Consider the following 12,782-nt stretch of genomic DNA (forward strand, 5'->3'; position numbering starts at 1 on the left):
ATTACTTCCTTTCATTCAAGTTGCAGTAGAACAATTTATTTTATGCTAGGTTTTTGTACATTCATAGAACACTGGTATGCCAAGTATTCCTAATCTATCTTGATCTGGGAGTAAATTCTTCTGACAAAGAATAAAGCACAGATAAAGCCCACCGAGCCGCAAACCAAGAAAACGAGAATCGAGATCACAGCGGTGTACCCAAGATATAACACCATCGATGTAAAGTCTTTCAAAGCTCCCTTGACAAGGATCAAGGAATGAAGGAAAACATAGACAGAACAGCCTCCACCTATGAGCAAGGCCTTCCATTGCCACTTGTAGTTCTCGCTACACAAAGTGTAGTACACAAACAACAATGTAATAAGGCCGGTTGTCAAAATCATCAAAATAAAACAGAAAAACAAGAAGCCGAACATGTAGAAAATTCTGTTGAACCAGATACTCGAGAAGATGAAATAAAACTCAACGGCAATGGATCCAAACGGGAAAAGACCAGACATTATCATGCCTGGAACTGTCTTCAAGTACCATGGCTGTTGAGGCACTTGTCTTGGAATTTGGTTTGTTCTCACTGGAACCAGAAGGATAGGTTTCTTGGACTGAAGAATCGAACCAACGACGGATAATGGGAAAGATATGGCAAACCAGATAAGAACCATGGCAAGCATAGTTCCGGCAGGGATGGCACCAGATGATCCGGCATTGATCAAGAAAAAGTTCAAGAACACAATGACACCAAACAAGACTCCAGGTACGAGGGTTGGAGTCATTAACATGTTAACCTTCCAATTTTCACCACCGAAGAAGCGGTAAAGATAGCCACTCACATATGAAGAGACAATGCTGAAGAAGATGAAGAGGATAAACATGAAAGTGGACAAGGAGCCACGGTTTGATGGAGACAACAAGCCAAAGACAGCGAAGAAAATGGTCACCAAAGTCATGCAGAACAATTGGGCACCACTTCCAACCAAAACAGACAAAAGCATTCTGTTAGGAGGCGATCTGAAAACATCACCGTACACCAACTTCCAGCCACTGTCATAAGCAACATCATCGTCCAAATTCACCTCGTTGTACTTGACAATATCGTTCTTCAAGGTAGTGACCAAGATATGGGCCATGATGACACCCAAAATAATGACCACCAAAGAAAAGTTGATCAAGGAAACCCATTGAATCTTTGGATCATAAATGTGCAAGTACTTGTCCCATCTTGTAGCCCAAGCAGTCGAGGACTCCAGGAAAGTGACAGAGTAAGTGAACAAAACCTCCTTCTCAGTGTCTTTCGACAACATGACACGGGCCAACTTAGGGTTACACAAGTCCTCGGCAGCGGTCTTTGATTTGTCGAGCTTGCTTCTGTCCATGGAAGAAGAAGCAACAGTGATACCAACGACTCTGTATTGGCCCTCTGCTCTCTTATGGTACTCAACGTTGATGTTGAAATGGTTAAAAAGATAAGCTCTGTTGCTGTCATCAACTTCACCAATTGGGAAACCAGAAGAGTAGAAATCAGTGCTTGTTCTCATGTCCTTCACGATCTTAGCAGCAGGCAAACCGTCAATGATCCAATTGTAATTGTAGCCTGCTCTGATGTTTCGGCTGACAAAAGCAGCATCCGTTTTACTATATTTCGTTGGGCACAACGTCTTACAGTGCTCATTCTTCAACATCAGGATGTCGAATGGAGAATTGAAGATCCTGTCACCAAAGATGATGGCTCCGAGGGACTCCAGCTGCTTCTTGGGGCCACCAGCAGGTTTACAGAACTGGAACTTTGGATAGTAATAGTCATATGAATATATTTGAGTCCTCGTTTTCTCTCTGTGGTTGGTGGTGGTGAGGTGGGTCAATGACGGGGTCAAATGATTGACCAACAACTCAATTCTGTCACCTTCTGCGTAAGTGGTTGGAGCCACTCCCGGCAAGTAGAAGGCCTCAGCAAACGTCACCAAGAAAAGCGTGACAAGAGTAGACCAAAGGTACGATCTCATGGCAGAAACTGAGTGGATTGCACGACGTGGGTTCGAGGGAGTATTGGGAAGAATCGGAGTGGAAACGAAGGCTCGCCCTGCAACTTGTGTTTAGGGCCAGAAGGTGCAGGAGAATAGTATAAAAAAAATAAAAAAAAAAAAAAAAAGTACACAGAACAAGAAGGAGAATGAGACAGGTAAGAAAACCCGCACCGGTGTCAAACTTTGACGGATTAGCGCTGGCGCGTTTCCTGAAGATACCTCATTCGTTTCCTCTTCTTCTTTGGATCTTTAATATATGCTGGGCGTGTCAATGACATGTCACATTCGTAGCCGAACCGCCTGCAAGTCTTGCACGGCGGGCCGTCAGCTGGACACGGACGATGTCGAACTCTGCAAGTCCAACATCCGTAGTAGTCCCGAGAGACTGCTGGTGCCTTGTGGGCAGTACTACAGCCACTGGCGGTGGTGGCTTTCTTGCAAATTTCGTCCTCCAGTGAAGAATCACCGCTGTCGAGCCTTGTCTTTGCCTTACGCAGCGGGTTTCGTTTTCCTACTCGTGTGCTGGTAGTTTTTGTGCTCTTTCGGCGGCCTGGGTTACTTTTTGCAACTGGCTGCGAAAGCCTCTGCTTCGCCTCGGTACCCGAGCCAGAACCCACAACCGGTGCGGTTTTGTAGGTTTTCAAGTGGCGGAGAAACGACATCTTTTTCAGTCTGCCTTTTCCTACTACCGAGGGAAAACCTGTGTTAGGTTTGATAGGAGAAAGCGCCGCCCTAGCCTCATGCTTGTTTTTGGTACCTGCATTGCCAGATTCCTCGCGGTTGCAAGACCAACCAGAGGTGGTTTGATTCGGTGGCTTAGAGCCGGCGTTTCTCCTTCGTTCAGAGACTCGCTCCGGTGGAATGAACGGTTTAGGCAGCTTCTTTTTACGTGTCAAAGTAGGTGTCATTTTCTGCGTCACCGTTGGTGTTTTTTGCTGTGGCGAGCCCTCCGTCAGTATATGCGCATGTTGAAAGGTTTGGGGGACCAATGGGGCGAAGTTTTGTTCAGGAGAGGCTTTGTATACTGAGGAAGATCCTGAATACTTCTGCTTGATGGCTTTGGTGATGTCACTGAGTTCTTTGAAGGTGGGAGATCTCGACGGCTCAGAAGTGCAGAATGCACGGGAACATTCTGCCGACCGGTAAGGAGAGTTGTTCTTTGAGATATGGTAAGGCAGCAGCGGAACTTTCCGGGACCGTGCAGCCATAAGATATAAACGGTTTGGTGGAGTAGAGGCAGGAGGCGTTTCAAGATCTCGACAAGGCAGTTGGTAAATCTGCCAACCCGAGTTTCTTGGGGTGCTGGGAAGGGCATTGCCTAAGAAATGGTCACAGATACCAGAGAGATCAGATAAATCGTATTTGTACGGCAGAACACGCCACGTGTTTAACATGACGATAAAGAAGAAGTGGTTGGTAGGAAAAGGATGGCTGCAAAAATCGCTCGCGCTATTAACTATGTAGGTATGTCGTCTCTCGCACTGGCGAACGTAAGCATCCACGCTAGGTCTGTTAATAAGAATCTACACGCTTCCGTCCAGCGGTTGTTCAGCGTGACGCGTATGCTTTTGCCTCCAATTTTATCGTGGTTTGGGGCAATTGGGTAAGGTAGTTCAAACTCCTCGTCAAGCTCGGTGATCTTTGCTTCGAATTGGCTTGCAATGTCAAGTAGTGCAATCATAGAAACATCAAGCTTGTTGAAGTTGAAGAGCTTCCCAAGGGTGAACTCATTGGTGGAGTGTAACTGGAGAACAGAGGAGCTCCTGCTACGTCCATCCTCGGTAGTCTGTCTAGCAGACGTCTTGACGAGGTAAGACTTTGAGCCCATTGCAACTAGTTTGTAGCCTTCCAAATCAAACGCTAGTCTGGTAGATAGGAACTTGAATAAGTGTGCAATTTGGCCGAGTGCAGCGTTGACCTCTGGCCAAGGTACTTTATGCCCGAGTCTGAACCCGTTTATCCTTCCGTAAGACTCCTCGCCATCAAACAGTATCTGGAACAAGCGATTGAAAATATTGAGTGTCCGTAGGGAGTCCAAGTGATCTAGTTGTTTTTGGTACAAGGCTTTAGAATGGTCGAGATGGCTCTGCTTTTGTGATAAATCCATCGTAAGAGTATTCTTTAGCAGGAGTACATCGTTGAGACTCTCAGAATTGAGCGTTTCAAGTTGCTGGTCTAGGTCCCGAAGCTGATCTTGCAAGTCTTCGTGAGTCTTTTCTAAGTCTTCGAGTTCTTGAAGTTTATTCTGCTCGAGGAGACGTAGCAGCTCTAGCTCGTTAGCAGCCTCGGCCAACTTAGAGTCGGTTTCAGCCTCAGCAGAAGTGGAGTAATTACCTTCTCTTTCCTTGAGCTTCTTCAAGAAAGAAATGTAGTATTCCTTCTCCCGCTGGCTTTGGTCAAACTTGAACTTGTAGTTGTTGATGAGAAGCTGGGCACACTCAGCGCTCATAGGATGACTAACGTCTTGGTTCTGAGATAAGATATCGAACACAAGACCCAAGGACTTGATACGAGAGAAATCAGGTAGTTGGTCCTCATGGTCAGGAGTAGCGGAGTTCTTCCTCTCCGTTTCATTATTTGGCTCCGACTCCTCGTTGTCAGAGATATACACGTATGAGTGCTTCGAGTCGTAGGACAGTGGTTTCTCCTTGACTAGGTTACTCTCGTTCTTGTAATGGACAGCATCATGTGGACTATCCTTCAATGCCTCCTCTAGTAGGTCAAGTCTCTCACGAGGTATGTAATTTGTTGGTGGAGCTAAAGGAACTTTGGGAGCTTGTGTGGCTTTCTTAATGATAAGGTCACTCTGTGCCTTGGATAGCTTGTTAAGAGAGTCATCCAACTTGATTGGAGTTTGGCAGCTCAGACAATGGTACACTGTCATTGCTTTAATGTGGTAAAGTTTGCTTTTTAATGGTGAGGTTCTTTTTTCTGCGCTAGTCAAATGGTTTCATGAACTTGAGATTGTAGTTTCCGTATATATGTAACTATCACTTTCGCACCATGTTAGGATTCCCACACATTGGCTGCAAATGACAAAAAAATACACCACAAATCAAGAATTATCATGAAACTTAATCTAGAGGTACTTTAACAAGCAGAGTTTCAAAATATGGTCTTTAAAGTGACCTAAGACAGCAATTGAGCTCAATATGGCCAAACTCGAGTTTCCGGGGGTCTATACGGCTGAAACTTCTACAGATGTATCTTTGAAACATTTGCAATAGGATGATGTCTTAAAAATGTTGTATAAAGTACATATCACGAAACAACATTACCGGTTAGTGCTGATATTATTCGTAATCGTAACAAGGCAACTTGTCCGAGTGGTTAAGGAGAAAGATTAGAAATCTTTTGGGCTTTGCCCGCGCAGGTTCGAGTCCTGCAGTTGTCGTTATTTTTTTTTTTCGGTTTTGCAACCAAATTCTACGTTGAAACGTAAGGCATTCGTTATCATTAATAAATTATTCTGGAGCGATCCACCGGGACGCCAAGTCCTGTGACTTAGCCACAAAATGATCTTTGTGGTTGTTGAAGTCTGCCCAATGGAAAGTTCCGCAGTCCTTGTTCTGGTACACATTCTCACACAGCCAAAAATAGAAACCCTTGGTTTCTGGACTTTTAAAAGCCCGTCGAAGCATCATGGGGAGATCGCATCGACAGCGAGGCAAGTTTCGTATAAAGTCGGCAGGGTAGTGGCGGAAAGTGAGGCTGAAGCGTAGAGTGCCTACCTGAGGATGCAACAGTAACAGCTTCCCCATCGGTCCCAAAGTATGCTTAAACTCCTCTTGACAGCCTGGTTTCATTAAAAATAAACTATTATGAGGAAGGGGCACCAGGTACACAGGAGACGAAGGCTTATGGGTCGATCGAAGTTTAAATACTCGGGTCAGACCTAACAGTACCGAGGCGATGTAGTTGTGCGGCCCAATATAGGAGAGCCGATCAGAGTGCCAATCCAAATGGTTACTCAATTTTTCATACATGTTGGCCACACAAAACTCAGCCGACCATTTATCATTTCTTTGATACGGAAGCCGAGGATTCAGTGGTATTATGCTCTTGTTCATCTTCTCCTCCAAGTATTTTGCAGCCAGTTCGAAATGGCGCGTATACTCATGGGGGCCTGGCGAGTCTCCTCCTTGCACAGGCAAACCGTTGTACACCACTGTAGGGCAATCATTGTCGCGGGCTGCAAACGGAGCCACCAGAACATCCAGTTGACAGAGGTTGCCAAAGAGATAAAACTGGCGATACTTGAATTTGTGTTTAGACTCTGTAAGTTCGTTTAATAGGTCATTTGCAAGTTCTTTGGGGAAAAAATTGACATAGAGCAGCGCGTAGCCGCCCAAGTGGACTTCTACATCTTCTGGCGTGTTTAAGGTGATTTGAGGCAGCCGGTTAGTGATTTGACGTTTCTTCGCGTTCTCTGGCGCCACCACCAGCGCCAGAGACAGTGGCAGTGGCGTTGCCGTTACCTCCAACTTTCGTTTCGCCTTCACTGGAAGGGTTCGTTGGATTTGGCCCGTCAGCTTCTGATGCTTGGGCCCCTCGATCAACACCCTTGCCTGGTCCACGTCACCGTTACAACTTGCCAAGATATCCCGGAGAACATCAGCAGAGTAGTCGGGGTAGTAGAGCTGTAGAAGCTGTGTTTTCTTGCGTAAAAGATCCATCCCCGCTAGTGTGCTTGCCTTTCTTTTTCCTTCCCAGTCTACAATATATGGTTTTTGTGGTGTATTTGTTATATAGCTCCACTTGGCGAGGAGGCGCTGACGTTCTTGCTTTTTTTTTTTTTTTTTTTTTTTTAGTTCATCGCGACCCGCCTATATTGCTTGAAGGTACACTTCTGACCCTTCCATGGTTATGGTTCCCTCAAATATATATGCACGCACTGAGGCTAAATTTTTGCTTGAATCAACGTAGTTTCCGGCCCCTTCGTCTTTCTTCTCATCATCTTCCTTTGCTGTTCCATCCTAACTTCCTGACAACTTCCCCTTCCTGCGGTTCCGTCCCAAACGTTCCCCTAACGTCCCATAACACCCTCCTCTGATCTCGCTTGTGCCGCTGCCTCAATCACCCCATTCCAGATCCCACTCGCTGATGTCGAGCCATTCCACAGACTCTTACCTGGACTCGAAGCACTTGACTTTCCAGGAAAATGACGAACCTCAGGCATCCAGAGATCAATACCAGGATTACCTGGATAAGGTCATAGACGCTGAGCCTGAGCCCCAGTCTCCTATTGGCGAGGATGGTCGTCCGTCCATGCAAACAGTATCAGAGACGTGGTCTGGATACCATAGAGACACTAATGAATGTACTGAGTTCTGTCAGGACTGTTGTATTTGCTTTGGTGCCTGTGATGCTTGTTGCCCATCTACTGGAGAAGGTTGCTTGAGTTCTACTGCTGCATTCTTTGGTAACATTATGGTTGGTTTCTGCAAGTGCTAAGACATTTCAAACCCACGGTTCTATTAGCGCCTCAAGCTTTTTTCATAACGGATTTCTCATCTACACTACGCTTCAGTTCGATTTACCTAGTCGGCATGAAATCTTGCGCCATCACCGATTTCCGCTATTGTGCATATTTAGAAGAGCAGATCTCTGCTGGTGACGAGATTGTTCATCCCCATTATATAATATCCCTGAAAAACATTCTATTCGCTTGATTGTGCCCCTCTGATTTGCCTAGAACCTACACTCCTTGCCAATTGTTCTTTCCTGTACATTACTACCCTTCATGAGGCTCTTTTTTTGCAACCATTCTTCCTGTCACTTTTTACGTACAAACTCGACTGATTCCTTCAAACCCAGATGCCACTGCCACCGATGCTTTCTCGTCAGCGACGAGCGACGATTCCGGCGGCAACCCCTGCGGCGCCGGTTTCGAGATTATCCAACCCTTTCGATAACTTTCACAGCCTTTCTCATGATAATGCAGGGTCCCCAATCGAGTCCAATCCAGAGTTGAAGGCACTTGCAATGGATCAATTGACGGCTGGGAACGCTTTACAGAAGGACGATATTCCTCTTCTGTCTCCTGCTTTCAACGCGACACTCAAAATGTCATCGCTGTCCCGCCCAGCCTCTGTTTCTTATCCACTGGCGACGGAGTTCTCTCCGCAAAAAGTCGAGCTTCAAAGACAGCCTTCTTCTGGTACTGTCATATTCAAGCCATTGAGTGCTATTTCGCCTCTCAGCGATGACTTTAAATTTTGCCTTACCAAAGCAAAAGGCTTGTCAAGCCCCATTTCTATCAATCCTCCAAATAGTAAAATCTCAGTGGAGGAGATTAGTGGTAAGGATGGTGATGATGAGATGCCCCAGAAAAGGAACTGGAATTTTGGGAATATCATTTTGTTCGTACTAGCACTCATCTCATTTTGCTGCTTGATACCTGCAATTATTTTTGCAATCACAGGTTCTAATCTTTCAACAACCAATTTCTTTAATTCAATGCAACCTTTGGATCGTGAAAAGATGTTGAGCGACCTTACAAAGAAGTACGACTTTATACCGAATATCATAAGGGACAGCCTGGGACGGGGACAAGGGCTGGGCTCAAATTGGCGTATGACTCCATGGTTTGACGGAATATCTTATTCACCTCTGGGTACTCTTGAGCCTGAATGCACATTCTCGCAAGAAGAAGCTGATACCGATATCATGCTTCTTTCCCAAATAACTGGCAAAATCAGGACGTATAGCACAAGATGCAATCAGGCGGAATTCATTCTTAATGCGATTAATAGGACACAAGTTCCATTGAAGGTCGCTTTGGGAATATGGATAAGCAATGATTCATCGTCTAATGAGATAGAGCTATCGGCTGTGAAGCATCTCGTTGCGCAGTATCCTGAGAGGTACTTCGAAAGTATTTTCGTCGGCAACGAGGTAAGGTATCGAGATGACGTGCTGGAAGAAATGCATATTCAGTATATTCAACTGGTGAAAGACTTCGTGCATCAAGCTGGTAAAAAGATTCCAGTAGGGACGAGCGAGCTAAGTGTTGCCTTGTCACCAAAGATAGCCGCTAGTTGCGACTTCATTGGGGTTAATCTAAACCCGTTCTACGAGAATGTCCCTGTCGAAAAAGCATGCGATTGGATATTTGAATTCATGACGCAGTATGTGAAGCCACTTTTGCCTGATACAACCAAGGTTGTAATTTCTGAAGTAGGTTGGCCATTCAATGGAGGGCGTTTCGGTGAATCACTTGCAGACCCCGCAAGTTTCAACTCATTTTTAGCCTCATGGCTATGTGAGGCCCGCGACCAGTTGGAGGGCCTATATGACTGGTATTATTTTGAGGCTTTCGATGAACCTTGGAGAGCATTATACCAAGGCAACGGCCAGCTGTGGGAGGGAGAGTGGGGTCTTTTCTCATCCACCAAGCAGATAAAGCCAGGTGCTATCTTGCCGGTATGTCGATAACTTAGAGCTTCACCAAATGATAGATCAACCATAAGTAGAAAAACGAGAAACTCCCAAATGAAATGACACAATTGAGAATAACCCACAAATCAGGAAGGCTGGCAGGAGGCTCGAAGAAATACTCAACAACATGATAGAAGAGAGTAGCAGCATAAGTTCCGATGATAACAAACTTCACGATCAATGGCAGCTGTGTTGGCCACAATAAGCTTTTGCTTGGAAGACTGAAACCTCCCACGAACCAGTTCATGAGAAGAGTAAGCGTGGCATACTGCAAAACTAAGCCATCCTTCTTCAAAAGTGGAAATAAGCTGAAGCTACCAATGTTGTTTATCCATTGAATGATTCCAACAATATTAGGATCAGTCAGAAGTAACAAGAAGGTAGATGGGATCAATGGCACCAAAACGGTCTTTTCGTGAACCTGAAATGAGAAGAGGTAAAAGCCCCAAGCAGTAGCGCTGAACCCATAGATCAACATCAAGGGATTATTGGTTTTGCGAGTGATATTTTTCCAGAAAGTGATCAAACATGGTGGGAGTATTGAGACAATTGTCAACCCAAGAGAGAGAATTTTGAGTTGTTCAGGAGTAAAATGCTCTCTGTACTTGAAAATAACGTTTGTTACGCACCAGAAGTTGGCAACCTTATCTTCGAAAAGCCCACGTTCGAATGGAAACATGCGGAGGACAATCTGCCTCACCATCTTCTCAACTTCAGCTGCATCTTGAGCTGCAATGAAGAAGGGGATAAGAACTGCCGCAATCGAAGCTACAACCGTAGCGCCAACGGCTATGAACTTAGCAAAATCGAACGATGCAATTGTCTGTGCAAGCTTTGGCTTTGGGGTGAACAACTTTGACAAGATGTAGAAGAAGATGTATGGACTGTAGTAGAGAGACATCTGCTTGAACAAAATAGATGCCACAAACCAAACGGAAGCCATCAACAAGTTATCCTTGATCAACTCGGAAACGGAGTATAGGAAGAAACCAAGCATTACCGAGTTAAACTGAAAGTGGCCGTGGTCAATCAAAATCAATGGAGGTTGGTAAATTATCATAGCAATGACGACAATTTGATGCATTCTTCCAAGCTTAAGCTTCTTACCTCCAAGAAGAGAGACCAATTGGAGAATGGCAGGGAAGAGCACAACCAATTCACTTATCAAACTGGTATACCTCATGAAAGTCTTTATAGCGGAGGTTTCGATACCTCTAGATGCATCTAGTTCAAACCATCTGCTATCAATGACATTGCCAATTACTCCACATAGCCACAGATGGTAAGCTGTGATAGGAGGATAGTCAAGACCCCAGTACTGCAAGTCGTAGAAGTACCACTGGTTAATTGGCAAGTGGGTGGTGATTTCCATCCAATGTCTCTGAGCTTCAAAGTCACCATTGATTGGCTTCTCACCCTTCCCAGACCAAGGCCCAAGGCCCACTGCTCCTCTTAAGATTATAGCACTCAAGATGAGAATGTACCTCGCTGCCCACTGGTCTGGTGCTCTCTCGAAAACATGCAAAAGATCATACAATGGCGTATGGATATATGGATTCTGCTTGTATGAGGAGACTTCATTGTCTGCCTTGGCTGCTGGCTTCTTTGGCGCTGGAGCCTTCTTCTTTTTCGCTGATTGTTTGGCCATACCTGGTTGAATAAGAAGTGGGTCTCAAAAACCTTATGAGCCGGTATTGATATCACGTGTAATCAATAGGAAAATCCAAAAAAGTCAGATTTTCCGGCCGAATTTGCAAATTCTGGGTTTGCAATTGTATCTGGAAAACTAGATAAAATATGGCTAGTCAATCTAATTTGACAAAAAATGCGAAAATATGGCTTTAGCAGATGAGAAGAACCCGCAATTTATCTCCTGCGTAGTTAGGCAACTTGTCCGAGTGGTTAAGGAGAAAGATTAGAAATCTTTTGGGCTTTGCCCGCGCAGGTTCGAGTCCTGCAGTTGTCGATATATATTTTTTGCCTGATCGGTGTATAATACGATGTAGAGATCTCAGTGGAGGATCTCAAAGTAGTGTCAACTACATTCCATATTTTTTTTTTTGTGACTTTGTATCATGGGCGTCGAATCTGATTGGAATAATCTAGGGAAACGATTGCTTTCATGCTATGCAAAATGTGTCCTCGAAGACGCCGAGAAGCTCGACGGCAAACGCCCCATTAGATTGAGAGATCGAAGAGATGCACAGTTAGCGAACACCATCACTTCGTTGGTTCATCTGATGGATCGTTATAGGGATGAGGGCAGTACAGAAAAAGCATTGGACGCCGTGGATTTAGGAAAGATCTTCGAAAGACTAGAACAGAGGGAGAAGTCTCAGAAGGACGAAATCTGGGGATACGAAGACCTCCTCGTCCAGGAGACACTTGCATTCTTTAAAAACGACTTCTTCAAGTGGGTTAACAAACCGCAGTGCCCACAATGTGGTAAGGATGGCGACAATATCGAACTGACCGGGATGGCTGGACCTCCGGCAATCAATCCTGATGAAATTGGTCACATCGAAAAGTACCATTGCAATGTCTGTAACATTGATGTTGACTTTCCCAGAATAAACAACCCTGTCAAGCTTTTGGAGACTAGACGAGGAAGATGTGGAGAATGGGTCAATTGCTTCTTATTGGTACTTCAAGCCGTTCTTGGACCGGACGCTCAACTTCGTTATATCTGGAATATGGAAGATCACGTCTGGTGCGAGTACTACAGTCAAAAACAGCAAAGATGGGTGCACTTAGACCCCTGTGAGAACGTGTTTGATGAACCTTCCCTCTATTGCAATAACTGGGGAAAGCAAATGAGCTATGTCATTGGAATCGGTAACCACTACATCGTTGATTTAAGTAACAAGTACGTTGTCAACGAGGAGAAGCGCATTCCAAAACTGAGTGTCGTGTCGAGCGAAGAAACGATACTGAAATATATCAAGTACCTTAATGCTCGTCTTATGCTCATCTTTTGGCATAACAACATAGAGCCCAACCACGAGGATGATAAGTATGACAAGCTCTATGAGGATCTCATACTCATACATAATAGAGAGCTTTTGACACTTCAAAAGACTGATCAGCGTCACACAGACAAGACAAGCACACCGCAAGGAAGACAGACAGGAAGCGCAGAATGGACCAAGGCACGCGGTGAAGATGGCGCCTGAGTGGTCTTACGTTTGGAGACCTTTGGACTGTCTGAACAATTTGAGACCAATCCATGATAGTAAAGCCCACCACCACAAAACGACGTAAAGACACCACATGCTCATAACATAGTAGTCAACAGCTAGGAAGAAATTCACAAGCTGTTCATGT

The 12,782-nt window shown here is 45.0% G+C and overlaps 6 protein-coding genes and 2 non-coding genes across 8 annotated transcripts; 4 read left to right on the top strand and 4 right to left on the bottom strand. All coding sequences in view use genetic code 12, as the record gives it.

The window, feature by feature from the left end:
• Nucleotides 1-89: 89 nt before the first annotated feature.
• On the bottom strand, nt 90-1,997 carry EMP70 (Emp70p; the record flags this gene model as incomplete). Its single annotated transcript, XM_025485482.1, has 1 exon — nt 90-1,997. The coding sequence occupies one exon, from the start codon at nt 1,995-1,997 to the stop codon at nt 90-92; it is 1,908 nt and encodes a 635-aa protein (XP_025340947.1).
• A 1,477-nt stretch (nt 1,998-3,474) lies between these two features.
• Nucleotides 3,475-4,902, bottom strand: CXQ85_001785 (beclin 1; the record flags this gene model as incomplete). The annotated part of the gene is made up of 1 exon (XM_025485483.1): nt 3,475-4,902. The coding sequence occupies one exon, from the start codon at nt 4,900-4,902 to the stop codon at nt 3,475-3,477; it is 1,428 nt and encodes a 475-aa protein (XP_025340948.1).
• Nucleotides 4,903-5,330: 428 nt separating this feature from the next.
• Nucleotides 5,331-5,412, top strand: CXQ85_001786. The gene has a single exon. It is a non-coding gene; the product is annotated as a tRNA-Ser (tRNA).
• Nucleotides 5,413-5,482: 70 nt separating this feature from the next.
• CXQ85_001787 (uncharacterized protein) lies at nt 5,483-6,694 on the bottom strand (the record flags this gene model as incomplete). Its single annotated transcript, XM_025485484.1, has 1 exon — nt 5,483-6,694. One exon carries the CDS (start codon nt 6,692-6,694, stop codon nt 5,483-5,485), a length of 1,212 nt encoding a protein of 403 aa, XP_025340949.1.
• A 427-nt stretch (nt 6,695-7,121) lies between these two features.
• CXQ85_001788 (uncharacterized protein) lies at nt 7,122-9,270 on the top strand (the record flags this gene model as incomplete). The annotated part of the gene is made up of 3 exons (XM_025485485.1): nt 7,122-7,465; nt 7,943-9,197; nt 9,244-9,270. 3 exons carry the CDS (start codon nt 7,122-7,124, stop codon nt 9,268-9,270), a joined length of 1,626 nt encoding a protein of 541 aa, XP_025340950.1.
• A 186-nt stretch (nt 9,271-9,456) lies between these two features.
• On the bottom strand, nt 9,457-11,106 carry ALG6 (dolichyl-P-Glc:Man(9)GlcNAc(2)-PP-dolichol alpha-1,3-glucosyltransferase; the record flags this gene model as incomplete). The annotated part of the gene is made up of 1 exon (XM_025485486.1): nt 9,457-11,106. The coding sequence occupies one exon, from the start codon at nt 11,104-11,106 to the stop codon at nt 9,457-9,459; it is 1,650 nt and encodes a 549-aa protein (XP_025340951.1).
• Nucleotides 11,107-11,342: 236 nt separating this feature from the next.
• CXQ85_001790 lies at nt 11,343-11,424 on the top strand. Its single transcript has one exon. It is a non-coding gene; the product is annotated as a tRNA-Ser (tRNA).
• Nucleotides 11,425-11,533: 109 nt separating this feature from the next.
• On the top strand, nt 11,534-12,631 carry CXQ85_001791 (peptide-N4-(N-acetyl-beta-glucosaminyl)asparagine amidase; the record flags this gene model as incomplete). The annotated part of the gene is made up of 1 exon (XM_025485487.1): nt 11,534-12,631. The coding sequence occupies one exon, from the start codon at nt 11,534-11,536 to the stop codon at nt 12,629-12,631; it is 1,098 nt and encodes a 365-aa protein (XP_025340952.1).
• Between the last annotated feature and the right edge of the window lie 151 nt (nt 12,632-12,782).

The sequence above is a fragment of the Candidozyma haemuli genome (assembly GCF_002926055.2).
Source record: "Candidozyma haemuli strain B11899 chromosome Unknown C_2014730914, whole genome shotgun sequence".
NCBI lineage: Eukaryota > Fungi > Ascomycota > Pichiomycetes > Serinales > Metschnikowiaceae > Candidozyma > Candidozyma haemuli.